General features: G+C 50.7%; 7 protein-coding genes and 1 non-coding gene across 8 annotated transcripts; 5 read left to right on the top strand and 3 right to left on the bottom strand.

The window, feature by feature from the left end:
* Nucleotides 1-333: 333 nt before the first annotated feature.
* Nucleotides 334-3,743, top strand: F5J12DRAFT_905572 (FAD dependent oxidoreductase; the record flags this gene model as incomplete). The annotated part of the gene is made up of 8 exons (XM_051748676.1): nt 334-535; nt 677-773; nt 841-1,305; nt 1,359-1,458; nt 2,156-2,321; nt 2,353-2,419; nt 3,357-3,453; nt 3,561-3,743. 8 exons carry the CDS (start codon nt 334-336, stop codon nt 3,741-3,743), a joined length of 1,377 nt encoding a protein of 458 aa, XP_051600306.1.
* On the bottom strand, nt 3,465-7,922 carry F5J12DRAFT_88746 (uncharacterized protein). The gene is made up of 7 exons (XM_051747193.1): nt 7,069-7,922; nt 6,534-7,020; nt 6,030-6,486; nt 5,426-5,975; nt 5,172-5,367; nt 4,494-5,116; nt 3,465-4,436 (listed from the first exon to the last, which is right to left on the bottom strand). The coding sequence occupies exons 1-7, from the start codon at nt 7,733-7,735 to the stop codon at nt 3,889-3,891; spliced, it is 3,528 nt and encodes a 1,175-aa protein (XP_051600305.1). The 5' UTR covers nt 7,736-7,922; the 3' UTR covers nt 3,465-3,888.
* Nucleotides 7,923-7,975: 53 nt separating this feature from the next.
* Nucleotides 7,976-8,630, bottom strand: F5J12DRAFT_830264 (uncharacterized protein). Its single transcript, XM_051745697.1, has 3 exons — nt 8,525-8,630; nt 8,200-8,499; nt 7,976-8,117 (listed from the first exon to the last, which is right to left on the bottom strand). Exons 1-3 carry the CDS (start codon nt 8,558-8,560, stop codon nt 8,055-8,057), a joined length of 399 nt encoding a protein of 132 aa, XP_051600304.1. The 5' UTR covers nt 8,561-8,630; the 3' UTR covers nt 7,976-8,054.
* An 861-nt stretch (nt 8,631-9,491) lies between these two features.
* Nucleotides 9,492-9,601, top strand: F5J12DRAFT_t113. Its single transcript has one exon. It is a non-coding gene; the product is annotated as a tRNA-Leu (tRNA).
* Nucleotides 9,602-10,126: 525 nt separating this feature from the next.
* Nucleotides 10,127-11,529, top strand: F5J12DRAFT_830254 (uncharacterized protein). Its single transcript, XM_051745696.1, has 4 exons — nt 10,127-10,148; nt 10,202-10,605; nt 10,662-11,388; nt 11,444-11,529. The coding sequence occupies exons 2-3, from the start codon at nt 10,278-10,280 to the stop codon at nt 11,087-11,089; spliced, it is 756 nt and encodes a 251-aa protein (XP_051600303.1). The 5' UTR covers nt 10,127-10,148; nt 10,202-10,277; the 3' UTR covers nt 11,090-11,388; nt 11,444-11,529.
* Nucleotides 11,530-11,631: 102 nt separating this feature from the next.
* Nucleotides 11,632-14,169, top strand: F5J12DRAFT_830250 (uncharacterized protein). Its single transcript, XM_051745695.1, is given in 8 exon segments — nt 11,632-11,735; nt 11,790-11,838; nt 11,893-11,946; nt 12,001-12,025; nt 12,037-12,038; nt 12,081-12,098; nt 12,152-13,282; nt 13,334-14,169. 8 exon segments carry the CDS (start codon nt 11,688-11,690, stop codon nt 13,807-13,809), a joined length of 1,803 nt encoding a protein of 600 aa, XP_051600302.1. The 5' UTR covers nt 11,632-11,687; the 3' UTR covers nt 13,810-14,169.
* Nucleotides 14,170-17,481, bottom strand: F5J12DRAFT_830233 (uncharacterized protein). The gene is made up of 15 exons (XM_051745694.1): nt 16,838-17,481; nt 16,352-16,407; nt 16,084-16,275; nt 15,840-16,020; nt 15,746-15,772; nt 15,529-15,687; nt 15,441-15,465; nt 15,349-15,377; nt 15,276-15,298; nt 14,957-15,220; nt 14,762-14,887; nt 14,659-14,701; nt 14,580-14,611; nt 14,378-14,524; nt 14,170-14,323 (listed from the first exon to the last, which is right to left on the bottom strand). Exons 1-15 carry the CDS (start codon nt 17,223-17,225, stop codon nt 14,255-14,257), a joined length of 1,761 nt encoding a protein of 586 aa, XP_051600301.1. The 5' UTR covers nt 17,226-17,481; the 3' UTR covers nt 14,170-14,254.
* Nucleotides 17,482-23,641: 6,160 nt separating this feature from the next.
* F5J12DRAFT_905565 (uncharacterized protein) lies at nt 23,642-24,656 on the top strand (the record flags this gene model as incomplete). The annotated part of the gene is made up of 3 exons (XM_051748674.1): nt 23,642-23,725; nt 23,783-24,595; nt 24,618-24,656. 3 exons carry the CDS (start codon nt 23,642-23,644, stop codon nt 24,654-24,656), a joined length of 936 nt encoding a protein of 311 aa, XP_051600300.1.
* Nucleotides 24,657-26,123: the final 1,467 nt, after the last annotated feature.

Below are 26,123 nucleotides of genomic sequence, written 5' to 3'. Positions count from 1 at the left end.
TAATGTATGAAGAAACATCAAGTTGGTCGACGGGACAACACAGAATGTTTTGTCCCGGAGTGAGCGGATGGACACGCGCTTTTCTTTTGATCTGTGTATTTGCGATGGAGAAAGGTATTCAACAGCTACAATAATTGACTACCAGTTCCAATATTAGAAGTCTTGTACATACATATGGAGGCAGAATGGGAGTTGTAGGCTTTCGTCATCATGTCAATGATAAGACTAATCATCTCTATCTACGGCGCCTCCAGCCTGCGCCGAAGGGCAGCGTTCTCCATCGATAACACGACAGTGTAGTTTACAAGCTCAGGTGCTAAACTGATCGCAGACATGTCCTTCCAGTCAACCATCCCTCCTCCGGTGTTGCCACCACTTGACCCTGCGACGTCAAGGATCCTCATCGTCGGTGCAGGCGTGTTTGGTCTATCTACTGCATACCATCTCCAGGAGGACGGTTTCAAAGATATAACTATCCTCGACAAGGCTGATGAGTTACCCGCATTGGATGCGGCTAGTACGGATATCAACAAAGGTGTGTACAGCGCATGTTTCTTGTTCGTTCCATGCTACTGGCACCGTATGCGTGAATGTTTAATGGAGGGCTGCGAGTTTGTTGAAAAGGATATTGCTAACAACAGACCCTTGGATCTGCTTCGTGTCCTTTTCGTTCCAGTCGTCCGATCGATCTACGCAGATAGCTTCTATACCCGACTTGCGAGGGACGCTATTGCCAGGTGGAAAGAGCCAATGTGGGAGGGATGTTATCATGAGTAAGTACCGCCTTTTCTGTCCTCGCATAGTCATAAGCTTTTGAACACCTCTCTGAAATCACTGCAGGTCTAGCGTCCTTCTCATCGGACGTGCGTTGACGGACAAATCGTACGAGAACGACTTCGCAGAAGGCGCCCGCGTTACTTTACTTCCGAACGCAGAGAAGATTCGATCGGCCTTCCCTGACTCCTTACACCGGATACCAGAACACGAGCGTCCTCTCCAGCATCGCCTCTTAGGAGACTTCTCGAATTATACTGGATACATCAACCTCGACGGTGGTTGGGTAGAGGCAACTCGTTCCGTCAAGATCCTTCTTGGGATCGTCATCGCTCGTGGAGCGAAGGTCGAGAGTGGGAAAGAGGTCCTGACATTGCTCAACAGCAATGCAGACGGGTCTGGCTACACGTGTGGGGCCATGTGTGTCGATGGCTCTATGTATTGTGCAGATCAAGTCATTCTTGCGGCGGGATCATGGACCGCATCCTCTTTCCCAGGACTAGAACTCGATCAGCGGTGTCTGGCTTCTGGGTGGGGATTGAATCTTCTGGCTCGCGCTATCTCATCCCCTTAACACATATCAGGCAAAGTCTGGCATTTCTACAACTAACTCCAGAAGAATCGGAACGGTATAGAAAGAGTCCCGTTGTTATGGACTTCAGGACTGGATTCTATGTCCTCCCAGTAAGCAATTCTTGTGACCTTGACTTCGCACGTCATTTTGGTGGTGTCATTCTCCACATGGTCCTGGAGGTGGTCTCCACATGCGAGAGATCACATGGGCGTTGGCGTTGCATTCCACCACGTTGAGCCACAACAAGCACAGTGGCTCAAAACCAGGGTATGGAGTAGATCCGCCCGGTGTACTGTCTTTTTCTCTCATGTGTTTCAACGCCTTGCTATTTCCATTCCCAGGACAGTTGCAACATTGATTGGACATAGGAAGCTTGATTAGATTTGTTCCAATCATCATCACAACATTTGTAACATTCTGACTATCCGTTGGCGTGGCTAATGTTTCCCCTTGGCTTGCATGTGTCCTTTTGGGGCGTACTTGGATCAACATGCACGCCTTTATCTTATCTGTGCTTCAGTCTCACAGACATATGCTTTGGTGATCGAACGGTATGGTCCGTGCAGGTTACCGGAGCACACCCGCAAAGAGTTCCCCCGTTTAGTTTTGGACGCGTTTTCCATTGGAACGTTGTCTTACCTACCTTTTCCTGTTGCGCCATCCACTTTTTCCACCGTGATTGGGCTTTGCGATTGTCTTTTGTTTGCACGTGAGATATTTCATGATGGCACGTTACTGATGCGTTCCCCTCGATTTCTTACCCATGATGCCGATTAATCACTATCTGACAAAGTTATTCTGAACCAGCCCAACAAGGATAATGTTATCAAGACTGGTTTGCATGCTGCCGGACACACCCATATGGTGACACCATCCGCGTTTAGATTTTCCTTTGCCAACGCAACTCTGGTGCCTCGTAAGATCTCAACCCCCCGGACAGTTCTCAGCCACCCAGAGGGCTCAGACGGGTTACGTGTCCCTCGATCCGTGCTACGGGTTATTAGGGGATTGCTTGAGGGTGGTCTACCCGGATCTAGCGGAGAAACCCTGGGCGGGAACGAGGATGTGTTGGTGGGTGCTTCTCACGACTCCCCATATCTTTATTGTTTTCGTTTGCCTCCTCCGTTGTGCGCAGAGCAGTGTCTCAGCTCTGCCAGAAACTGTACGAGTAAGAACGCCTCACCCCGCTTGTTCCATGCTCCATGTTCCTTCTGCCCCCAGTTCCGCAAAGCTGCTCAGCGAAATTCCTGGCTTGCCCTGTAGTCTTCCTGGCACGGTGGCAAGTGTGATATTCGTAATCCATCGCGTCTCTGCCTTAGATGCATTAAGACGTAAGGTAACGTATGTCATATCTCCCCTTTAATCACCGTCTCTCATCCCGTGATTCGACCTTGGTGTTCTCAGTACCGAACTCGCTATGTAGCTAAACTTACCTCGGCGGCAGGGTTTGGTCATGGTACATGAAGAATGCGGGCCCAGGTTGGCAAAGTCCATCGTACGCGTACGTTAATCAATACTTACAATCCTCGTAATAGAAGACACTCACCAGGTGCTTCAACCATCGCCGATCAATTAGAATTACCGTGTAACAAAAGGGTCTCGATCGGTGGCTTTGTTAAGATCCTTCCGACTCCCCTATGGTCGTGTCTTGTTTTCCAGCGTCCCCTGTTTTTGTCACCGCTGACGCAAATCGACGCGGCCAATTGCGGTCCGACACAAATACAGTTTTATATTTCGTACGCTGCGGCCAGGTGGAACATGTGGCGTGTCGAACCTTGGGGCAAGGCGGGGCGTGAACCGAACCGACGGTTGAATGAGATTGATATGAGAATTCCTTTGTTTCCGCTACGTGTCGAAGTTCGTGTTACTGGGGACCGGTGCCGTTGAGCGCACCCCTCCCATTTTCCCGTTTTTAGTCGCCATTTGCTTGCTTGTCGAATTTCTTTCCCCCTCCTTTTCTCCCTAACTTCGGGCTCGCGTGACATGTTAAGTCGTCATCCCCTTACAGGTACACCGACTCGCCGGATAGTGACTGGGTTATCGGTCAGTTCCCCGGCGACCCCGGTTTGTTTCTGGCAACATCGGGGAGTGGACATGGGTTCAAGGTAAGTTTCATTTTTTTCCCCAATTTTACGATAGTATGCGGCACGGGACAACCCCAGCTTCTCATCCATTCTTATGGGAAACTTGGCAGGCTGATACGGATCTATAGTTCCTCCCCAATGTTGGCCGAATAGTTGTGGATATCCTCCGGGGCAGAGCGGATGCCACCACTGAGGCCAAGTTTGCTGTGGATAGGGGCCTAAGCGAAGCGCTGAACACTGAGCGCGTGGATAAATACCCAGAGGAGCTCGTTCCCGAAGAACTTTGTGGACCGGAAGATATGTTACCATAAGTTATATCGATCGCTTCAAACTTGTAAAAAGAACCAAGTAGCATTACTATTGTGAAATTTCAAGTTCTGGCGATCATGTTAGATGCATACACTGAAAGGGTACTTTGGTACTACTTCGGCGTTCTGTGCGACAACACACACAGTTTCATGGCCTCCTACCAACAAACTCTCTCCAAGAGCGCACTTCAGAGGGTATCCTTCCCTCGTCATACTTCCTTAATCCACCCTGTGGTATCTTCTTTTGGAGTGCCTCAACCCACAATTTTGCGCACCGGGCGTTGTTCAGAAGTGGTAACCCAAAGTCAACAGCATTCCTCCTGGCGACATAATCTTCGTCCGTGAAACCTTTCCCCCGAGTTTTAGCAAGGTTGATTACGCATTGGATATCATATTCGTCGAAAACTTCCCGCAGGAGCCGTTTGTCCTTAGTAGGGAAGAATATCCGTTTGGCAGACACGTATGGAAGGCTGTTCAAATAGCTCTCCACCTGGTGGGAAGAGCAGTAAAGCTTGAAGCCGAGGTTAACGAGGGTTTTCGCCACAAATGCCATCTCTGGCTTTGTCGTATCGCCACCAATAAGGACACCAGAGTTAGCCTGAGGAACTTTGAAGCCGGTCGTGGAAAGCAAAGACGCCCAATACGCTTCATGCACGTCAGTTCCGAAGCTTGCAACCTCGCCAGTGCTGGCCATTTCTGAGAAGGCAAGTGTCAACATCAGTGGTTGGGGAGTCATTTTACATAAACACTCACCGACGCCGAGGAATGGGTCAGCTCCTCCGAGGCGGGTCCAGGAAAATTGAGCAACCTTGATAGAAGTGTAGTTCCTCTTCTGTGCCATGAGATTGACGAACTCAGGTACATCCTTGCCCACGATCGCACAAGTGGCAGTCTCGATAAAGTTGTGTCCAAGAACCTTTGAGACGAAGGGGAAAGACCGAGATGCACGCAAGTTACACTCTATGACCTTGAGTTCGTCCTCTTCATGTCGACTGGAAGCAGGCTTTTTGATGATCTGCATGTTGAAAGGTCCAGAGATCTCGAAGGCCTTCGCAACCTTCTGTGCGATACTTTTAAGGCGTTCCATATCGGTGGCTGTAAGGGAGAAGGGCGGAAGTACGAGGGTAGCATCGCCAGAATGGACACCTGCGTTCTCAACATGTTCAGAAACGGCGTGGACCAGAAGGTTGCCTTGGTATGCGACTGCATCCACGTCGATCTCCAGGGCGTTATCGATGAACTTCGTAATGACAACAGGGTGGAGTGGGGAAACAGATGCGGCAGCAGAAAGGTTATACTCCAGAGTAGACTCTTCATACACGACATTCATGGCGGCGCCAGACAGGACGTAGGAAGGACGGATGAGGACTGGGTAACTATGGGCATGATAGTCAATGCTTGTATCAATTTCTTCGAGGACTCGTCACATACCGAACTTTCTCGGCAAAACGCTTAGCAGCATCGACGGAGGTAACCTCTGTCCACTCGGGCTGATCAACGCCGATGCTATCAAGCACCGAAGAAAACTTGTGACGATCCTCCGCAGCATCAATCTTCGCAGGATCAGTACCGAGGACGTTGACTCCGTTGTCCTTCAGCCGAAGGGCAATGTTCTGTGGTAATTGTCCTGCACGGCCGTCATCAGTTATTCAACATCGAGGCCGAATTGCACCAAAGCTGCTCACCTCCGACACTAACAATCACACCTTGAGCTTGCTCAAGTTCGTAGATGTCCATAACACGTTCATAGCCAAGTTCCTCGAAGTACAATCTATCGGCTTCGTCAAAGTCTGTAGAGACCGTCTCCGGATTATAGTTGATCATGATCGTGCGCTTGCCCATGTTGCGAAGTTTCCTGGCGCAGGTGACAGCACACCAATCGAATTCAACTGAAGATCCGATGCGGTATACACCACTACCAAGTACCATGGTACCATGCTCGTCAAAGTCCACGTCATGCTCAGACGCATTGTATGTGGTATAGAGATAGTTTGTATGAGCGGGGTATTCGGCCGCAAGGGTGTCGATTCGCTTAACGAAGGGAGTGATACCAAGAGATTTCCGGTGTGTCCTAACTGCGTCTTCCGTAGTAGATAGGATGTCCGCAATCTGCACATCTGAGAAACCCATACACTTCGCTTTTTTCATAAGTTCGTGGTCGACCTTCTCAAGAGAACCCTGAGACTTGATTTGACGGTGGGTCTGAACTATGTTGTCGATCTTATACAAGTACCACTGCGGGACAAAATACGTTGGTCAAATGTAGCGAAAAAGACCTGAAAGACGTACCCTGTCGATTTTTGTCAACTCATGGACCTTATCGACCGAGTAGTTCTTGTTGTACATGGCATGCGCAATTGCAAATAACCTCATATCGGTTGGCTTCGACAAAGCCGTGTCAAGATCCTCGGGCTGATAGTACGGCTCAAAGCCCTTCCAATGCGGGTCGACTTGACGGACGGCCTTTTGCAAGCTCTCCTCGAATGTACGTCCGATAGCCATCACCTCGCCAACACTCTTCATGGCAGAGCCAACTTCGCGGTTGACATGTGAGGAGAACTTGGCCAAGTCCCACTTCGGTATCTTGGTGACAATGTAGTCAAGAGAAGGTTCAAAGCAGGCAGTCGTTGTCTTGGTCACCGCATTGGGCAGCTCGGGGAGGGTATAGCCAAGGGCGATCTTCGCGGCTGTGTAAGCAAGAGGATATCCGGTAGCTTTCGATGCAAGAGCACTCGAACGACTCAACCTAACCACAAATGAGACGCAGAACGCCCAATAAATTAAATAAATTACCTAGCATTGACTTCGATGACGCAATACTCCTTGGAGTATGGGTTGAGCGCATATTGGATATTACATTCACCGACGACACCGAGGTGTCTAATGACCTTGAGGGCAGCACTCCGCAACATGTGGTATTCATCGTCTGGCAGAGTTTGAGAAGGGGCTACGACGATGGAATCGCCGGTGTGAGTGCCGAGGGGATCAAAGTTTTCCATGTTACAACAAATGATGGTGTTATCAGCACCATCCCGAACCACCTCATATTCCAATTCCTTCCAGCCTTTCATGCTGCGTTCGATGAGGACCTGAGGGGAAAGAGACAAACTCTTGGCAGATAGATCACGCAATTCTTCTGGGTTGTTGGCAAAACCTGAACCAAGACCGCCCAGAGTGAATGCAGACCGCAGGATGACAGGGTAGCCAATCCTTTCTGCCGCCTCAAGAGCGGCATTGACACTGGAAACTGCCGTAGATTGAGCAACGGGGATATCGATCTCTGCAAGAAGGTGAGATAATGCACACTACCCAATCGTCTGAGGCGCACCTTTCAACGCTTGGACGAAGAGGTCGCGATCCTCAGAGACCTCGAGTGTCTTGATGGGTGTACCAAGCACCTTGACACCGAGACGATCTAGGACGCCCATCTTGTCGAGGGCAATGCCAACATTCAAGGCGCTCTGCCCACCAAAGGTTAGGAGGATGCCATCCGGGCGTTCCTTTTCGAGGACGTAAGCGACATAATCCGCGGTGATTGGGAGGAAGTAAACTTCAGACGCGAGCTGATGAGATGTTTGCCAAGTTGCAATGTTGGGATTGATTAGGATAGCTTCGATGCCCTCTTCGCTGAGAGCTTTGAGGGCTTGCGACCCAGAGTAGTCGAATTCGCCGGCTTGGCCGATACTGAGACCGCCACTACCGACCATGACGACTCTCTTGACGTCAGGGCGAGGTAGCTTTGGAAGGACCTTGGCAGAGATTCTACGGGCGAGTTCAGAGGGGGAACTAAGGACATGTTCGTCTTCTTTGGGTGCATATGAGCCCACCGCAGGCTTAGCAATAGCGCGCAAACAATTTGTGGGAAGGAAGGCGACTCGACGGTGAGGTGTGGTACGGAAGTAACGGAGGCACTGATGACGAGTCGAAGGCAGCTTATTTAGAAAAGAAAGGCATTTAGACGAGACAGGTAGCCGGACAACTGAGCTTGGAAGCATGGTGGAGGGTGGGTCCCTCTACAGATCGATCAAGGAAAATACGAGGTCACTGAGGTAACTGCCCAACCGCGTTGAGACAGAGTAGGAGTGAAGGAAGACGACTCACTCGTCGCGAGTATTCCCCGTGAAAATCATGTACGAGCTCACGAAAGCTCTGGCAAGTCAAGCACGAAAACCTGAAATTTTCTTCAGTCGACAAGTCGGGTGTCTACACATTTGTAAATTTTTATTAGGCGGGGTCACGTGAGCACGGTAGCAGTAGTTATGATGATGTCATGAACGCCGTCTTTTCGACCGACTGCTGTCTGAACTTTCGCTGTCAGATGCCTCCCTCGACCGCTTGGGACTCCCACTGCGACTGCCTCCAGGAGTAGTCTGTAAGCTTTCTATTGCTTCCCCTTCTGACTCAGATCTGTCGAGCAGTTATGAGCCGTCCACGATCCAGCTGGCAAACAGAAACTCACGCAGTAATTCTCGTAGGGCTCCGGACTGTGCCCGTTCCGTGCAAACTCTTTATTTTCCTCCTCCCATTTCCTAATGCTCTCAGCTTTCCTCTCAGATCTCAGCCATTCCATCCTCAACTTCCTGTCCTTCTTCTCCATACTCGCGGTCCCATCCCAAAGTTCAGGTTTCTTCTTCATCTTTGCCAACAGTCGGCCTTCAAGCTTCTCTCTCACTAGGCTCGTCTCCCGGATCTCTGGCATCATATTTTCTATCAGGTTGGCGGTGCGGTCGAGGAGCTCTTTGGTTTCTTGCACGGATTGCTTCATTCCAGGGGCATCAGTTTACGAGGGTAGTGAATGCGCGTAGAGCATCAACTACCATGTATTCATCCGGCACCTTTTCGACACGAAGATAAGATACGTCGCTTTTGGTATCATCGTGTTGAGGTTGATTTTGAGAATTGCGTGGCTCGCTTCTCGATGGTCCCGTGGCAGGTATCGGCTCCTCAGCGATCGTACCCGAATCTTGTTCCTTCCCTTCAGTGTTTTGGCTATGAACAGCGGCCTCTGCTGCTAGAGTTGTTCTTTCTTGACGCCGGTTATTGATGCTCCTGCGTCACCTTGAGCTTCCGCTTTGGCCTCTTCTGCGATAACTTCCCGTTCCCTGCTGGTGGACCTGGGGTATTGTTTGTGTTCCTGCCCTGCCACATTAATACTCGTCACCTGCGCGACGGAGATGGAACGCACCCCGGTTTTGGCACCCCTTTAGGGTATCTACTGAGAAGTCTGCAGATAATATCCTCCGTCTTTCCGACAGCGCGAACATGTTCTCTCTGATTTCGAAATGTTCATCCGATCCACGCCCAAAAATGCGGTTTGCTCACCTTGGCAATGGACTGTATCTCCGCCCGACTAAGTTTACGCAGCTTGGCACCGTCCATGATGTGGTTTTGGTAGGTAGTATACAACGATGGGGTAAGGGAAACGATACATGCATCTTTTCTCCGATCCCTTAAAGGACTAACGCGATGGCCCAACGGTGTCAGTCACCGACGTGGTTGCTGTGCTGTCAAAGCCCGAAGAACAAAGGAAGTCGGTGGAAAGTGGGTCTTTCAGGGGTCACATCCTTATTGTTCCCGATTACTACGCCATGGTCTCGGTCCACTCACGCTACCCCTCGTTCAAGGTCGCATCTCCATACCAGTTCGATCCCAGTATCCCTCCGCGCCTCAGATCGAGTTACCAGTTAAAAGTGATTGATCCACTGATTCCTCGTACGCTCATCTGCGCCTTAGCAGGTGTATAGTTGTGCTGGCAAGATGGCCGAGCGGTCTATGGCGTGTGACTCAAGCGCAAGCTTGCCTGATTCTTCAGGTCTTCTCATCCTCGTAAGAGGGCGTGGGTTCAAATCCCACTCTTGTCATCACCAGCTTTTTTTTTTTTTGGATACACTTGTTCGTTATAGGGGTTACTACTGCAACGATGTACAATATGGTGTTGGTCTAAGCGCAGCGTAGTAAAGGACCACGTCGAACCTGTCCAGCAAATGTCTGCAGACATGAAATCAATGGTAGATCGATCGGGGGTAGTCCAGAGGAATTTGCCGAGTTGCTTTGACTGTCACTGCATACCGAGTCCGATAAGATGTCATCCACTTTGACCTGTGGGTCCGCTATTGTTCTAACTGCTCCGACGTGTGGATGGTGGTATATCAAATGCCAAAAACTACGAGGATAAAAATGCCAACATTCTCGCTGTCCCATCTTGTTCCCCACTCTCATCCATAACCCCAGATCAACCATACAAATTGGCCCTACATCGTGATTCAAACGCGACAAATGGCAAAACTCGTTTCTATGACCACACCAACAGGTGAAACATCCGACATGGGCGCGCAACGGGCCAACAGGCGATTGAGTGAGACATCCCTCCGTAAGTTGCCCCGCGCGGAACTCCAGAAGCTAGCAAAGGTGAGCATTGCCAGCTTGAGGAGGTACTCCGAGGTACTCATGGTTCGCATTAGGAACGCGGTATGAAAGCCAACGTAAAGAGCGAGCAGATCATCCAAAATTTGCTGAAACTTGAATACCCGAAGAAAAATGCAAGGTATACCACGCTTTCTCCCGGAATTACTGTACTCTAACCGACTGGGTCACAGGCCTGCAGACGATGATCACGATCAAGGTCCTCCAAAGAAGAAAGCTAGACATACCAAGATTGCACAAGAGCAACTTCCAGCGACACCAGAATCGCAATTCGCTCCCCTCATTGTCGAAACCGCACACCGGCCATCACAACAGACTAGGGATCCAGGAATGGTTACTCCATCATGCCAAGGATCCCTTCCAGTGACATCGAACACTTCAGCGGCCCCACAGCGCAACGAAGCCAGTGCCAGCCTCCGGCAACGGCAAACTGCCCATCCCAGTACGCCCACCAACTAGGATCTAGAGTAGTCAGCTAACCCTCTCAACCATCAATAGCTATCGTAGAAGCGGTGTCCCCGAAAGAACCGGTGTTAGACTCTGATTTATTCAGCGACACCGATTCTGAGATGACGAACATCACCCAGCCATCCTACGCGACCCCGCGATCATCTCGGGCGTGTACACCCCTACCTTCTGGTGTTGACCAAGTCGAGCGCGCCGTGGAGATCATGCAACATATATCGAACAACGATCAGATCATGATGGTTGAGATAACCAGACTTCGGGAAACAGCTGCAAAATTACGTAAACAAACGCAAGACATTCGGGATCTCGTGCGCTGCGAGCGAGGCAGGCGAGAGCGCATAGAGGCATATTTCACGTACTGGAACAAAATTGAAGAGACATGGCCCCGTAAGTGGCTGTATGGGGAGGCCATGGTACCGGCCAAATACCTTAGACCAGAAGGCGGAGATGAAATGTAGGCGCCGCACGGCCCGCACCTCTGGCAATCTCATTTGCTGATTTTTCTTCGTCACCTTTAGTGCTGGGCCACCAACGCTGACGGCTGGGAGAAGAATGCAAGAGCTGGGTCCACGGGCGGACGCTGGGGCGACAATGGTACAAAGGAACGGAACGAACCGCTCCGACAGAAGTGCCGCCGCCGCGCCCCCCTGCAAGTGCCACCGAGGCCAGTGTGGCCAGTTAGCGCTGCAACTGTCATTTGGTTGATGCTTGCAGTCGTCATGAGCGTCAGTAGCGTAGCACCTTCATGTCGCAATGTCCTACAAGGTTCGACCTATCAGGGCGTGTTTCACCATTATACCATAGCGCCCGCACCTCGCACGTTAATACGAATACTTCATGGCCAAGAGGGAAGGCTATTAGTCCTCCAAATCGTTAGTGAGAGCCAATGAGAGCCCACGTTCCGACGATGACAAAGAAAAGGGTTTGAAATTTGGCGAGAGGAATAAATAAATAAATAAATATTTGCCCGTATACGTACATAACGCTTAGTCATGAAAACCTTTCGCTCTTCAACCAAGTCATCCGTCTCCTTCGTCGTCGACCACATCGTCCAGAATGCCTTTCGGCCTCATCATTGGTACAGAACGAGCAGTTTCATTACAAGTTCGTACAATAAACTATTATTTGACATTAAAGTTATACTAACGAAACACTCAGAACTCAATCCAAAATGAACTCACCAAGAGAGGTTACAGTCCCGACGCCGGTACGTCCCTTCCCGTGTCTCCTTGCTAGTTTGCGTACCTCACCACATGTCTAGATCCCGTCATGGCGGAATACATTACTATCATGATCATAAATAACAAGACACCCGGTAGGTTTTTTCTTGCTTGCTACAAGTTTTCCCTACTTATCTTCTCGCCAACAGCCCAAATCACTTCGGAGCTAGAAGACCGTAAGTTTGTCTATTGAATTGTATTTTTTTCGAATCGCTCACTTCTTCTGCAGTAATTGGATCGGATTATGGTTCGTAGCATGGTGATATCTGTCCTTTACCGCGTTCTGACCATGATTTGCAGACCCTAGTTTTACTGACTGGTTGTTCATCGAGGCCGCAAAAGGGGTTCCCGAGTCCGAAGGGCCGTCGTCAATACCGATTCCACCTGCTGCGCCCGCCGCAGAAGCTAAGCCGACCCGTGACCCACCGCATGCTCCAGTCGACCCCTCTCGGCGACCACCAAATGCTCCTCGTCCAGGCGCTCCACCGTATCAACAAGCTATTGCATCAGCCATTTCTTCTGCCTCCCCTTCATCCCAAAAACGTACTGCGTCGGCGCGTTCTCCGTCACCAACAGGTCAAGGACCTTCAAAGGCCCGCAGAACAGACCTCCCCACAGGCCCCCGTGCGATGCAGAGCAACTCGACCGGTCGTAGTTTGCTGGATAGAGTGGGCGGTAGGAATGGGAATGCAACCTTCGCACGTAACGACGAAATCCAAGCCCGTATTGACGCTGTTACGAATGGCAGCACTCCAGATCCAAGCATGATGATGCCGTTCCAAAATGGCATGGAAATGGCCATGAGCCCAAATCCCTTAATGCTGCAGGACATGATGATGAACCAGATGGCACTCATGGCACAGATGGCAACGTCAATGGGAATGTTGAATCCGGGAACAGGGCAGATGATGGCCATGAATGGAGGCTTTCCGATGCAACAAGGTGATATGGCCATGTATGCGGGAGGGATGAATGGACATTCATTCGGACAGAATACTGGAGGCGTTCGTGGTCGCGGTGGTGCTACAAGGGGAGGAAGAGGAAGAGGTGGTGGACGAGGTGGCCATCTTCGGCCGTCACCGGCTCCTGCTGAAGCGCAACAGGAGACTGTCCCTCTTACTGTTGAAACCTCCCTTCCTGCACCTATCGCAGCACCTGTGCCAGTGCCGGCACAGTCCACATCCCCTATTCCTGCAATTCCAGCCACGCCACAACGAATACCGTATGCTCTCCCAGACAGGCCCCTTTCCCCGACGCTTTGCAAATTCGGCACCAAATGCACCAATTCTCAGTGTCGATTTTCGCATCCGTCGCCAGTTGCCACTGCTGAAAGTGGAGTGGTGCTCAGTACAGAACCATGTGAAAAGGGAAAAGAGTGCAAGGACAAGGACTGTATCAAATCGCACGTTAGCCCCGCTACTAACAATCCAGGTGCATATTTTGTGAACTACATGCTGATAATTTTTCCTAACATATTCTCAGCTGCACCAGAAGCCCAAAAACCGGTCTCGACACCTTTGGTCCACGCCCACCCTAGTCCATTGCACCCACACCCACACCCATCTACCATCCCGTGTCGCTTCGGCTCTGCCTGCACACGTCCTGGTTGTCTTTATAGCCATCCACGATCCCAATATACTCAACCATGTCGTTTCGGCGCCGCGTGCACACGAGCAACGTGTCCGTTCCAGCACCCAGAGGGACGGGTACTCCCTTCCACTTTCCATCGCGGCCTTGGCGCGCATTCGCCTATGGTCAACGTAACAGCTCCTCCCACAGGGAGCATAGGCGTGCCAAGCCCTCACCGCAGTATGACGTTCAATAAGGGCACGGGCAATGTAAAGGATAAGTTGGAAAAGCAAATCAAAGACATTGAGGTGCAGAAGAAGGCCGTCGCTGAGGCCGAGGCTGCAGCTGGGGGCAAGGGCGAGACGAAATCGGTCCCGATCGCCGTCTAATTTCAGATTCGGTCTCTCGCCCTTGATATGCGACTGTGCGACTGCCGTAGCAGACATACGTTGGGTTTCCCGTTAATTTGGTTCCCCAACTCAATCCTCCAACTACCCTCGCAGTAGAAATTTTCCTCTTACTTGTACGGACAAGAACCTGGTGTCCAAGTTGCTCGCTCTTCACGCCGTATACCTCTGCCACTTTCGAGAGACGAGGTTGTTGGCTCGAGCTGGTTTTGTTGTATTGCTCTATAAAATATTTGTGTGCCGCCTTACTTACATATTTGCTACTACCGTGTCTCCATCACAGGGTTGTCACACTGAGGGCGGATGAAATGGACAGTTTTAATCGGGTGCCCACTGTTTTGTGGGGCCCATTTGCGCAGCCCTCACATATGTATTAGAGTGAAGGATGCGTGCCAATGACTGTATCTAGGAGCAATAAGCGAATGAGCTACCACAATCTACGTGGACTCTTCTCCACTTGTAGTCTGATCTTATCACCGGGACTCAAGTCCTTGAACTTCACGGAGGCCTCAGCATGCTGTCAGCGAAGGTTTTTACCTTCTCTACGTACCGTTAGCTCCCTTGTCCTATGTAGACTTTCAATTTCGTCTATTCGATCGCGAACGTTTTGTAAGAGATCATCGAACCCTTCCGCTTCTACCACTTCGCGAGCAGCATGTAGGATGAGCATCGAATCAGGGCGCACGTCCAGCTTAACCTGTTTGTTGAATGTCAAGTAAGGTCACGGTGGGATATGAAGTCCTTTCGCTTACACCGATCGAGATAATATTTGACCTATCAAGTTCTGCCCAATAATATAAGACATAGAATCTACAGAGGGAGCCAGCTCACCTTCGATAAAGTCTGTTCTTGTCATGATCTGGCGACAACGTCCCTACGCGTCGCCATTGTCAATCAATAGAACCCACATCGAAATCCTTGGGGGTGAACTGACATAAGGTATAGACGGCAGCTCCGTGGGATCCCAAGGCAGTCCAGCAGCCTGGCGTTCCTTCTGGCGCTCTTTGTACAATCTCACGAACTCCTTGAGTAACAACCACGAACAGGAGCTCCATTTTTGCTGCATAGATCCACGTGTTTAACCCCCCACCCATGCATGAGGCCGTCAAGAGGGGGGAAAACAACACACCTCGTCCATGACGTCGTCATCACAATCAGGGATCAGACCAATTTGACTGAGGAGCCATTCCCTTTCCCAATCCACGATGTCCTGAACAGTCTTGAGCATACGCTCTGTCCGAGCTATGTGACTCAAGTAAGATAGACGTCCCCCAACAAGAGTTACGACCTGGTCAATGGTGGTCTGGTCTGCCTGGGGCTTTTTCTGGGAGAGGCGCATGTGACCAAGCGCATGACGGGCTGCTTCAAATGAAAGGTCACCAATCGTCAGGACCTTGGAAATGAGTCAGACGACAGAGACTGTGGAGATAGGATATTAAAAAGCGCACACGCATCCTGTTGGCAGCCTTGTCTGGAGCGAGCGTTGGAGCACTGTCATGAATTATTCGCAATAGAACTCACGCATCAGTAAGCATGGCCAAAAGTCATCCCTGAATACAGCGGATATTGAGCTTTCAATGTTGCCAGGGTCACGGAAGAACACTGCGCCTTACGAACTGAAAACGGTTGTGACAATACCTGTGGCAAAAGGGGTCATCTCAGGTCCATATGAGCATATGACTCTGGTAATGTGGTACATACCACTTGCTGCCCATGCTTCTGCCTTCTGCTGGAGCTGTAATAGCATATTTCTGCCATCCTCGTCGTTATTAAAATGTTGGACATTGTTAAAGACAAGCACGATGGGTCGGCCAGTTTTCCTCGCCTTTCGGAGTGCAACTTTCTCGAGCTTATTCAACGCTGCGGTTTATTATAACCTTGTCATTCAAAGAACGTGGCACGCATCATCATGTGTTACCTCGTTCAATATCTAACGCCGGGCCAGCTGCCACAATATATGATATGAGCACAGCCCTTGCAATACTCATGGTATGTGTATGAAAATCACGCACCTTCCCTGGGATCACGTCTCTGGAATAAGAGTGTCTGGGAGTCTTCGTGAAACTCGTAGTTAAGTGCTTTGCCCAAGCGCAGACGGAAAACTTCGAGGTCTGGGTGAACATCCAGAATCGACACCCCTTCCGCTTGTATGGAGCGCATCGCATCCAAAATCAAGGTCGACTTTCCTCCTCCCTTGAAGAATGTAGCAACAAAGTCACATCTACGCCCGTCCCTAAATAAATGAAACAGGCACACCTTGGGTCCTATGAGGAAGTAGTAATGACCCCTCGTATTACCCTTGATAATATCATCGACACAGTCTTGTTCCTTCCGCCTGAGGTGCTCCATCAATTGGTTTTCATCGGTGGGACTCTTTGAAGATGTTTCCTTCTCAAAGTCGGCCAGGGCCAGAACTGGATCATAGCCTCCATCGAAGGCCTTCTCGATCTAGCGGTACGACCAGCACATTAATTGCAGGAGTCAATGATCCGTCCCGAGTTGACACCAACAGGGGTACCCTGACCTTGTCTAGCACGTTCTTCTTGTACCACGCTATGTATGCGACACCCCCAAGAAACACTGAAATGAACGTATGAGTTGCGTGTGGAGTGCTAGTGACAGTGATAATGACAAGGGAGTGATAGAAGTGAAGCAACCAAAGGAAGCTTGGTAGACATCAAACGTGGACTGCAGAGTCACGCCCGGAAACGAACGATAGCACACTGCAGTATGATCTTTTGGCGTTGAGATAAACCCAGAAACCAGTCCCAGCCCAAGCAGTGTCTTGGAAACCTTTCGAGGGTTGGACGAAGGGTCGTGAGTTCCGGATGCCTCCACCCCTTCGGCGAATCCAGAAATTCTTGCACCACAGAAGGGCGCAGAACGGCCTGGTGCCACAGAGTGACAACCACTTCGAAAACACTCTCTCCCAAGATCGTATCGGGCAACAGAAGGGGCAGAGCAAAACGCGCATTGCCTTCAGTAAGCTAACCAAGGAAAGGCAACTTACCTATTCCTAGGCCCACGATGGAAGTCAACGCGGCATCGAACAAGGAGCTGTTCGATAATGGAAATACACTGCCTCTGCCAGCGTACGGTTTTCGAGACGAAAGCTCCCCATCACCAGCAGACGAGTAGCTGGTGTTGTTGTCGCTCTTGGAAATCGACTGCTGTGCGGCGTTGTGCACACGCGCATCACGGTGATCTGGACTGCAGGGATTCGTGGAGTGGAGGCGACGTCTAGCCGTGCTTGGAATTGGCAAGCGAGATGCCGAGGTTAAGGGTGTGCCGGTCAGCAAGGGTGCTCGAAAGGCGACCAGGGATGGGAGTGTTGACCTCCTCGCAGGACGCAGTGAACACGATCTCACTTGGTCGAGTGCAAGTGGTTTCACCTTCATGCTGGGTACTGTGTCGAACGGGAAACACGAAGATCACGGACATGTTGTTTGGAAACCTCGGTTACGCCTTGGCAGTTGGTGCTGTGTTCCTCAGTGGCCCTCTGGTCCGCTGTAGGTTGTATTATACGTATGCGCCCCCACAACAAACCGTCCAATAGTTACTTGTAACCCGAAGGCATCTGGCCGTGATCAACATGGGGCCCACCGATCGCCGAACTGGGACGAGGGTCCAACACCTTCCATAGCAGAGATGAGATCCCCGGTGTACCACACTACAGTCGATTATCTCCCTCCCAGGACACATCGACTCAACTGCACACCATCCAATGCGGTGAACATCATTGCAATCACGCGGACTGGGCACAATTAATCATAATACACTCAGAGGCAACGGCGACCGCGTGCACACATCCATATCTTGCATGGATCAATCCTGATTACTGATTAGGAGAGTAGACCCTGCAAGAGCAGCCTGGGGCCCTCGAGGCCCAAAATCCCTTCTGGTATCTGCTGAACTTAACTATGAGTGAAGCTTCCTGATCGAATGGAGGCCTTGCAATCCTCGCTCGATACTGTTCCGTCGCGGATCAAAGTTGGCGCAAACGGCGGTATCGACCCCCCCAAACAACGCCTGCTGCCGCAGGCTCGATTATGTACCAGAAGGTTGAAACAATCTGTCTACTACATATTAGCCGCTGTGGGTAGCAGTGGCGGGCACGTTGTCGCGTCGCGGGGCCGCAAATCCCCTTATGCCCTGGAACGTGTCTGGGGTAAGCAGGTAAATTATATGTGGCACGGTTAAGCGAACTCGTGACCGTTCGTGACCCCCCCCCTCCCCCTCAGGCTTCTAGTAATATTCGGCTAAGATATTCTGGGTGACGGAGGGCGAACCAACATACTAGTTCAGCGCACTTCTCCATGCCGTCGGACGCGTGGTCGAATACATCATGGTACACACAGAAATTCCACTTCCACTTCCACTTCCACTTCCTCGTCCTAGTCTAAATATTCTATCGTGAGACCTCGAGATTCGTGTGAAGTCAGCTAGAAGTATCGACTCGCGGCCACCTCCAACTCTCCAGGATTCCTTGGTTACCTTCAGCAAGCGCAAGCCAGACTTCCATGTGTTACTACACCGGCTGTTGAGTGGGCCGTTATGAAACGTGGGAGATCAAGGGAACTATCTCCGATAGGAGGTAAATTCCCTCGAAGTCAAGGAATCCCGGCTCATGCCTCTCATGGACAATAGGCATCATGGAGGACCTCCTACATGTGACCATACAGGAAGGTGGATATGAACCATCACATCACGGCTCACCGGTGCGAGATGTGAACCTGACAGCTCAAATCTTCCTCTGTCAACGCCGCTGCATTGGCATTTGCGATTGCTGCCAGCGAGGGCGGACACGTCTTGAATCAGCCAAAAGAGTCTCTGAAAAGATACGCAACTCACGCTACAGCTCACATTCGCAATCCGTTGAGACGCATGCATGCACACAGCTATCTCCTTCGAGGATAGCATGTACCGGGACATGATATGTCGGCGGAAAAGACTAATATGAGGAACAACACGTGTTCATCAAGGATCTAAGAACCTTGTTGACATGGAAGTCTCTTTGACGGGCCTGATAAGTATCTGTGCCAACAGATTGACAGAGTACGTCACATTTAGCCTGCATTAAATGAGTCCATTGCGGCGTGTCCACATATCATTCTGACTCCAGAGTCGCCCACCAGTCCAGTACAAATGAGGGAAGAATGAGAGCGAGGAAGAGGGTTTTCATGTTCCCTTAATCCCCTCCTGGATTCACGTGTTCGTCCCGAATCCTTTGCACTCCTGAGCTCCTGAACCTCGGCGGCGCTCGTAACGAGGTCGGCCGAAATATCTCTAGCATGGACTTCTCAGACACCTGCAGCTAGAGGAACTTCCAGATCAAACAAGTGTCACTGAGCTCCTGGTTAGTATATAGTTCATATCTTGTCGACTGTTTTTGGCATATTGCTTCTGTAAGCCTTACGTCCACGTGAAATCCATCCGTTGATCCCGGTATCGCTCGCCGCTCGTCTGTGTGTGTTCCCTGGGCAGACATGTCCACAGCACCTGTCTGAGCTTCCAGCAATAACACTATATTCGAAGTACCCCGAAACATGGCAGGCAAAGCAATGGATATAACTTAGTCCTCCATTTCACGGAAATGAATGGTCGCATACCACCCCCCCCTCCCTCCTCCCCGGAGAATTTACAATAATAGATTATAATGGAAAGGCAATACGGAGTACCTGTTTGTGGTGAGCGGCAATCTGCGGGAATTAGGAGGCGAACAAGGACAGAGTATAGTACCGCAGCACCTTTGTATTACTTGCTCGGTCGGTCAATGTTCCCCGTCTAGTGGTAACTGCGGCAACTTCAAAATCCTCGGGTGGTATTATGTTGGCGGATACCCCAGGGTGCGCAGCGTGGGTAAGTATGAGGCTATGAACAACGTTGCTCATTGTCAAGGATTCAGAGGTGAGAACGACGTCATGGAGTACAGCCTGGCCGGTCTGTGTGGTTGAACGTTTGATGCTGCTAGTAGTACTTGTTTAGGGTCCTTCACACACCGCGGAACGCCGACTTGCCAACACCTTGGTTTCAACCAAGACATTTCCGCCTTGGCCGAGACGCTCCGTTCTTTTCTTGTCGACTTCGATCAGAAGGGCCACAGAAAGAAAGAAATTCAGTGTTACTTGGTATCGTCAACGGAGAAATTTGTAAGTTGTACTTATGGTAGTGCCCCTAGCTTTCCACGGTTACCGTGGGTTGCCAAAGCTAGGACGCCGAACGCCGTCGAGAATATGTCTCATTTGTGCGGTGAGTTACCTCCGAGGTTCTATCGTAGCTTGCAAAGTGACAGTACGTGTCGGAGCTCATGCCGAGCAGACACAAGAACAAGTGACTTAACTGAAAACAATTGTTTCTTTTTTATTTGGGTGTCAGGTCCCTTTGAAAGGTGGTCGTACGACCCGTCAGGCCATGTGACACTTGGACAGATGTTATACAGCATCGCGGGAGCATGCCAATCACCATCTGGACGAGTGACATTACTACGATGTCCTACGTCTAAAGTCGGATCCCGGGGATCGCACACCGTCCCACGACAAACCCACGACGCCATGTGACCATTACCCGAGCTAATCCATGTATCAGGTATGTGGTTCCCCACATCCCATCCGATTTGATTCTGGGAACCACAGCCGATACCTGCGCAGATCGGCAAGCATGAAGATGAATCCTTCATACATAGCCCTCTGCCCGTCCGGACTCATTCCTGCTTGCCGCGCACCGGCAGCTGCGATATTACATCCACTCGGTACTTTCGACTGCAGTGACCTGTGTCTCTGCATTTCCGGAAATGGACCGGCGCCGCCGCAGTTTGTAATAATACAACCGCACTTCTTATGCTCACGGTGGACATCAGAGGCGCAGCCGTATCAAACTGCTTCATGCATGTCTACGTACTCAATGATCTAGTCAACTGCACGGCCCGTTTTGGACCCTTCTAGATCATAGAGGAAGGGCTGGATAATATAATGGGATACTTCGTAGTCTCAAAGCAATGCAAGAACCAGTGAACAACTTTGAGGCGCTTCCCCACCGGGTGCTACTCCGGGGAAGTTTGCCCAAGTTTGGAAAATTACTGGTGGCGGAACCGGTACCTCGGTTAAGGAGCTGCGGACCGTGCGGTTACTTTAATCACGTTACTCTTACGTCTCGAGGCTCCAGCACACTTTGCATGAGGCTCCAAGAGCATCATATCGCATCACTGGATAACTGGGTAGTTCGCTTGCACGACTGAAAGTCTCAAGAACGGACGAGAAACCTAAGGAATATTCTTCGGGTTGTTCGTCAGTATTCTTATGGACTGCTGGACGAGATCGATGTGATGCAAGCATGGACTGCGATGCATCAGAGCCACACACTCGATCGCTGGTGGCAGAGCTCGATTCCCAGGAGAAGTCACCGTCTGTGTATGAGGCGCATGACCCTTGGAGTTCCGAGCTTGGATCGCGAACATGCATACTCGGACGTTGACGATTGGGTTCGTTTGTGCATTTTATGGTGCCCTCATACCCAATCACTCTACCCAACCCTGCGTGCATGGCAAAGAGCATGTATTCCGTGGATCTCTGATCGAACACAATTTTTAGTGTCGGTGATGGGAGATGAACGAAGTTCGTAATATTTTCAATCCTGCACGATCTCCAAGCACAGCACATTAAGTGAGACTTCATAAGTGATTCGGTTAGTGGTGTCTGGATTACGAAAGCTTCATGGGATGTTCTGGAACGTACCAGCAGAATCTCCATCATCCAGACACTCGGGCGCCTGTCTTGACGATCATGATGATGATCCTAGGAGCGTTGGAGATAAAGCTGTGTGTGTACGCAGTCGTCTTCGAAGATGTCATTAGTGAATCACTTACAGACTGGGATACTCCATTACTGACTAGCGAAGGGGCCATCGTGGAGATGAATTCATTCGGATGTGAATCGCAAGGAACGTCTCTCACGCGGAGTCGTCCCACTGACTGCTGACTCGCTCATGAGAATATAAGTGGATACTGAACTCCTCAGCTCCAAGGTTGAAACGTTGACGTTTCCTTTCCTATCCGTGTTTAGTCTGCCTCGATGATCAAACCAGTCATTTCGCGGACCGGGAACGGGACGACCTGAGCGCAAGTAGTCCGTCAGCTTCCTCAAACCGTTTTTCGCCGCGTCGAGTCCACACGCTTCGTCTGATACATTTCAAGGGCTTATTCTTATTTCCTTTAAGGGTAGAGGAGTTACAACATATCCAAGTACCCTCCAGAAGGCAAGAAACGAGCGACCCCCCTTCCCTTCTCCGATGGGGACGGATGGTATGTTCAGCAAGCAAAATAGGGGAAATTGAGGGGAACGAGAACGGATGAAACACCCGGAGTGTTGTCCCTGTAACTTGCACCGACTATTACACGCTTGCAGTAACGTACGGATCGCCCCCGTCTTAACGCTCGGTTACTCCAAGCCTTTACAAAGCATCGGAGAGGAACGGGGAGCATGGTATTAATGATAGTTTGGGTTTGACAGAACGAGTTCATTTCGTTCACTCTGGCCGTGCAAGGGCGCAGAGATGAAACGCAACTGCAAAAAAAATGGACTGACTCGACACAGCACGGCTAATCTAACTGACTGAGTATCACAAGTAAGTTGCACCGTTTGCAATGCTCGACAAGAGTCGGAATGAGTTTATCTCCAAGGGCTAGCACCTCGAGGCTCGCTACCGCATCCACAAAAAGACCCGTACGAAAGCATCCGCGGGAATACGTTATGTACGTCAAGAAAATGCTCATATTTGGTTGGTATATGGAAGTACGTGTTTAGGACGACATGCAAAATGATCGATAGTCGACGGGAACGTTGGATTATGTCGCTATACTCTGGATCGTTCCTCGCCGAGTCGCGGGTCGGGTCTCCAGGGTTTGATCGGAAGGACGACTCCGACGGAAGGAGGCGCTGCACCAGGACAAACAGGAGATGAGTAGGTGTGGCTATGAGCCTCTAGAAATCGAAAGCGATACAGAGAATGCAGGACTTGCATAACGGGGAGCAGTTCACCGAATATCAAAGCAGAGACAATTGCCAAGCTCTGGAGTACAGAAAGCTGCTGCGCGATAAAAAAGAAGTGAGCCGAGCCGAGTATCCGAAGTTGGTGCGAGGGACACAGAGCACAGCTGGGGTGACGTGAAGTGTGATTACAAACGAGGGCGTTTGCCCTCAAAGATCTTCCGGAACAAAATTCCAAGGTAGACCCGGCTGAATCATGGGTCCTGCGATATGACTTCTAACGCTGTGCTTGGGAATTATATAAAAGATACAGCTTGGAGGGATTGGAAGGGCTCTCCAAGGAGTTTCCCGCGTCTCATCGTCGCTTGCATCGGGCGTGTGCATACTTTTTCGATCGTCACTTTAACCTCAAGGCCTCAAGGCAGACTTACGAGCTTACTCTATATCCACGCCGCCTTACACCCTGCCCACGGCTAATTCGCACGGTGAGTATTATCTGCCCTCTTTTCTCTGTCTTCCCAAAAGGGGAGGGACAAGGCGCCTCACGCCATGCAGTGACCCGGGGTCTGCCCTGACAGGTCCCAACAATCAAACGGGGGCTGGCTGGCCTCGTGCAGGCCTGGGGGGGTCACGCAAGTATTATGTAATATTGAAAATTTTCATATTGAATATGCATTGTGCACGCCTTGCCCTATTGGAATCTCTCAGGGATCTGGTGTCCCTTCTTATATACGACCCAAGTCTCGCTCTGTCCCCGTTACAGTTGTTCTGACCCCGTCCCTTTCCTCATACAGTTGCTCTTTCGTTTCCTCTCTGTCCAATGGCATCGGTACATGGGCCTATCCCTCCATGCGCACCCGTCGCCATATCGTGTGGTGCACAATGCCTCCCATCCGCGGATACAGTACCCTCAAGGCGTAAGTCCCTCTCCTCATCTCTCTTCATCCAACCAACGTTCGACCGACCGTATGTAGGTGCCGTCGACGAAACCACCATCCGTCCCTCGGCAGGACGAGTACTATGGCCACGCAGACACCTCTCTACTCTGCACTCGATTTATTACTCACTTGTTCGCTTGCCCGGAATTACCCCCCTCGTCGTCCAATTCGAAGGTCAAATTGCAAAAGTTCATTGCTTATGCCCTTCACCGCACCAAGCTCCAGCCATCCGTGACGTTCGCCGCTCTCGTCTTACTTCAAAGACTAAAGGCACGATTCCCCACCGCCCGTGGCTCCTCTGGCCACCGACTTTTCATTTCAGCGTTTATGCTCGCGAGCAAAGTCATTTGCGACGACACCTATTCGAACAAATCGTGGGGTATCGTGGCGCAGGGCATGTTCCAGCTTCGAGAGATTAATCAGATGGAAAGGGAGATGTGTCAATACTTGGAGTGGGAGTTAAATGTGGATCCCTCTACGCTGTGTGAGTTTGAGACTATGGTACGGAGAGATTTCGTAGGGATGGGCCCATTTCCAACTTACGTTTTACCGTCGACGAAGAAGTCGACTCCCCCTCCATCAACAAACCCTTTCGCGCCTCAGCATTCAAACTTCATCCCGCCGCCCCCTCACGCCGCCCACCGCCATCCATCCCCCCCGCGGTCCGCGTACGTCCCCCCGCCTTCGTATTCCACCCCTCCCGATACCCCAGAGGCCTCTCCGTCTTATTCTACGTCGTCCACCTCCCCTGCTTCCTCCGCACCGCCACCAACGCCCGTCGGGGTCGAAGACCTGTCAGCCAAAATCGTGTCCGCATCGTCTTCGCCGGGATACTCCTCGATGGAGCACGTACAGACTTCATTCTTCGAAGACAAAGATGTTTGCGTTCGCGTCACCCGCCGTTTGGTAAACGACAATCGGCTCTCCACATTCATTTTGTCAATATTAGATCTGTTTCCATTCGTCTCGATGACGACTGCAAACATATTATATACGACGTTGTTCCCTCCCCGGTCTCGCAGGGTGCGCTATTTAACGGACACGGTATCTCCATATCTATACCCTCTACTCTCCTCCTCTGTACATTCCCGGGATGGCGACCGCGAGCGGTGGTATGTGATGGCCCTCTTCTCCTGTTCTCTTTGTGCGCGTTTTCTTTTGTGTTGCGCTTTCTTATCCGCTTCTGCTTCATCTGCATTCGAATTGACCATCCGCATATTAACGTACAATCATTGTTGTTTCTATATACCTCATGCAATAGTCTACCATTGGGCATATGTACAATATGAAGAAAACAAAATGCTCTCCAACTAACTTTGTTTTGGGTTTGTGTTTGAGACCGCACTTGAGCGAATATCGAAGTGAGTCCGAATGCCTTGTATTCGACATGCCGCTTTAACCCCGCACAAAGGAATACTTGCGGACGTCGGTCGCCGTTGCAACGCCTTCTGGATACGATCAGATAATATTCAAATATCCACCGCCTGTCTACAATGAGAACGTTGTGTATGTCTGATGTATTTTTTGACCGCATCCGTTCTACGGTACATACGACGTTTTCTTCACAAGTCGCCGTTGCCGCCTACAAAACGATCGTAACGGAATGATTCAGCACAGCCGAACGGAGAGCGCAATCGCAGTCACTGTAACCAGTGAGTGATGGGGCTTGATATTGATTGGCGCACACTCTCATAATTATTGACTATGCCGGCCTCCCGACCCTACTACGCACAGCCCCTCCGTCCTTCCAAGGACCCTGCTCGTTGGCATTTGTGCTGTAGTCGCTGTAAAAGACTGACACGAATACGGAAAACACAAAACAATACGCCAAAACCAGACTGGCTACTCCAGCCAAAGGATATTGGTCGGGGATCGTGGGTAGAATGACAGATACAATTTTACAAAGGGGTTGTGTCACTTGTCAGCGCCAAAGACGGCTCTCTTACAATCAGAACATTCTACGTGGAACTCCGTGGCGTGCACAGAAGACATGGCATCACCGTTTTAAGACAACACTTTCCCGATATATACGCTGCTGCGCTTATTTGCTTCCGAAGACAAACATTCCGCGATAAGCACTACTATCCTCCGATGTAGGAGTTACTTATCTTGGGAGCTAGTAACTATCATCCCAGCACTAGCCATGGATCCTCGTCGTTTGGGGAGGATTCGGCAACGGACTCTAAGCTCCGTGGGTCTGTGGTCTGGTCTGCAGTGCACGCCTCGATGTAGTGGTGTGCCATAAAACGCGATCGTCGCCCATTCAACGCATTTTGCTATTCGGACATTGTGTTATCTCGAGTGGTCTGGACTGCGTACTAACGAACGTGCCAGAGAGGGTTCCCCCCCTCCCTTCACCCACCCGCACCACTTCCTT

The sequence above is a fragment of the Pisolithus orientalis genome (assembly GCF_024613125.1).
Source record: "Pisolithus orientalis strain OTSU chromosome Unknown F5J12scaffold_13, whole genome shotgun sequence".
NCBI lineage: Eukaryota > Fungi > Basidiomycota > Agaricomycetes > Boletales > Pisolithaceae > Pisolithus > Pisolithus orientalis.
This window is presented reverse-complemented; position numbering and strand designations above follow the sequence as displayed.

Coding starts and splice junctions, on each gene's coding strand:
- F5J12DRAFT_830233 (XM_051745694.1), bottom strand. CDS start 17,225: ATGAAGGTGAAACCACTTGCACTCGACCAAGTGAGATCGTGTTCACTG. Junction 15,221..15,275: donor AGGCTGCCAACAGGATGCGT/GTGCGCTTTTTA, acceptor CTCATTTCCAAG/GTCCTGACGATTGGTGACCT. Junction 14,525..14,579: donor CAAATATTATCTCGATCGGT/GTAAGCGAAAGG, acceptor TTCAACAAACAG/GTTAAGCTGGACGTGCGCCC.
- F5J12DRAFT_830254 (XM_051745696.1), top strand. CDS start 10,278: ATGCAAGGTATACCACGCTTTCTCCCGGAATTACTGTACTCTAACCGA. Junction 10,606..10,661: donor ACGGCAAACTGCCCATCCCA/GTACGCCCACCA, acceptor AACCATCAATAG/CTATCGTAGAAGCGGTGTCC.
- F5J12DRAFT_830250 (XM_051745695.1), top strand. CDS start 11,688: ATGCCTTTCGGCCTCATCATTGGTACAGAACGAGCAGTTTCATTACAA. Junction 11,839..11,892: donor AGGTTACAGTCCCGACGCCG/GTACGTCCCTTC, acceptor CCACATGTCTAG/ATCCCGTCATGGCGGAATAC. Junction 11,947..12,000: donor CATAAATAACAAGACACCCG/GTAGGTTTTTTC, acceptor TCTCGCCAACAG/CCCAAATCACTTCGGAGCTA.
- F5J12DRAFT_830264 (XM_051745697.1), bottom strand. CDS start 8,560: ATGGTAGTTGATGCTCTACGCGCATTCACTACCCTC. Junction 8,500..8,524: donor TACGCGCATTCACTACCCTC/GTAAACTGATGC, acceptor CCTGGAATGAAG/CAATCCGTGCAAGAAACCAA. Junction 8,118..8,199: donor AGCCCTACGAGAATTACTGC/GTGAGTTTCTGT, acceptor AGCAATAGAAAG/CTTACAGACTACTCCTGGAG.
- F5J12DRAFT_88746 (XM_051747193.1), bottom strand. CDS start 7,735: ATGCTTCCAAGCTCAGTTGTCCGGCTACCTGTCTCGTCTAAATGCCTT. Junction 7,021..7,068: donor CTTCGTCCAAGCGTTGAAAG/GTGCGCCTCAGA, acceptor ACCTTCTTGCAG/AGATCGATATCCCCGTTGCT. Junction 5,117..5,171: donor CGTTTTGCCGAGAAAGTTCG/GTATGTGACGAG, acceptor TCATGCCCATAG/TTACCCAGTCCTCATCCGTC.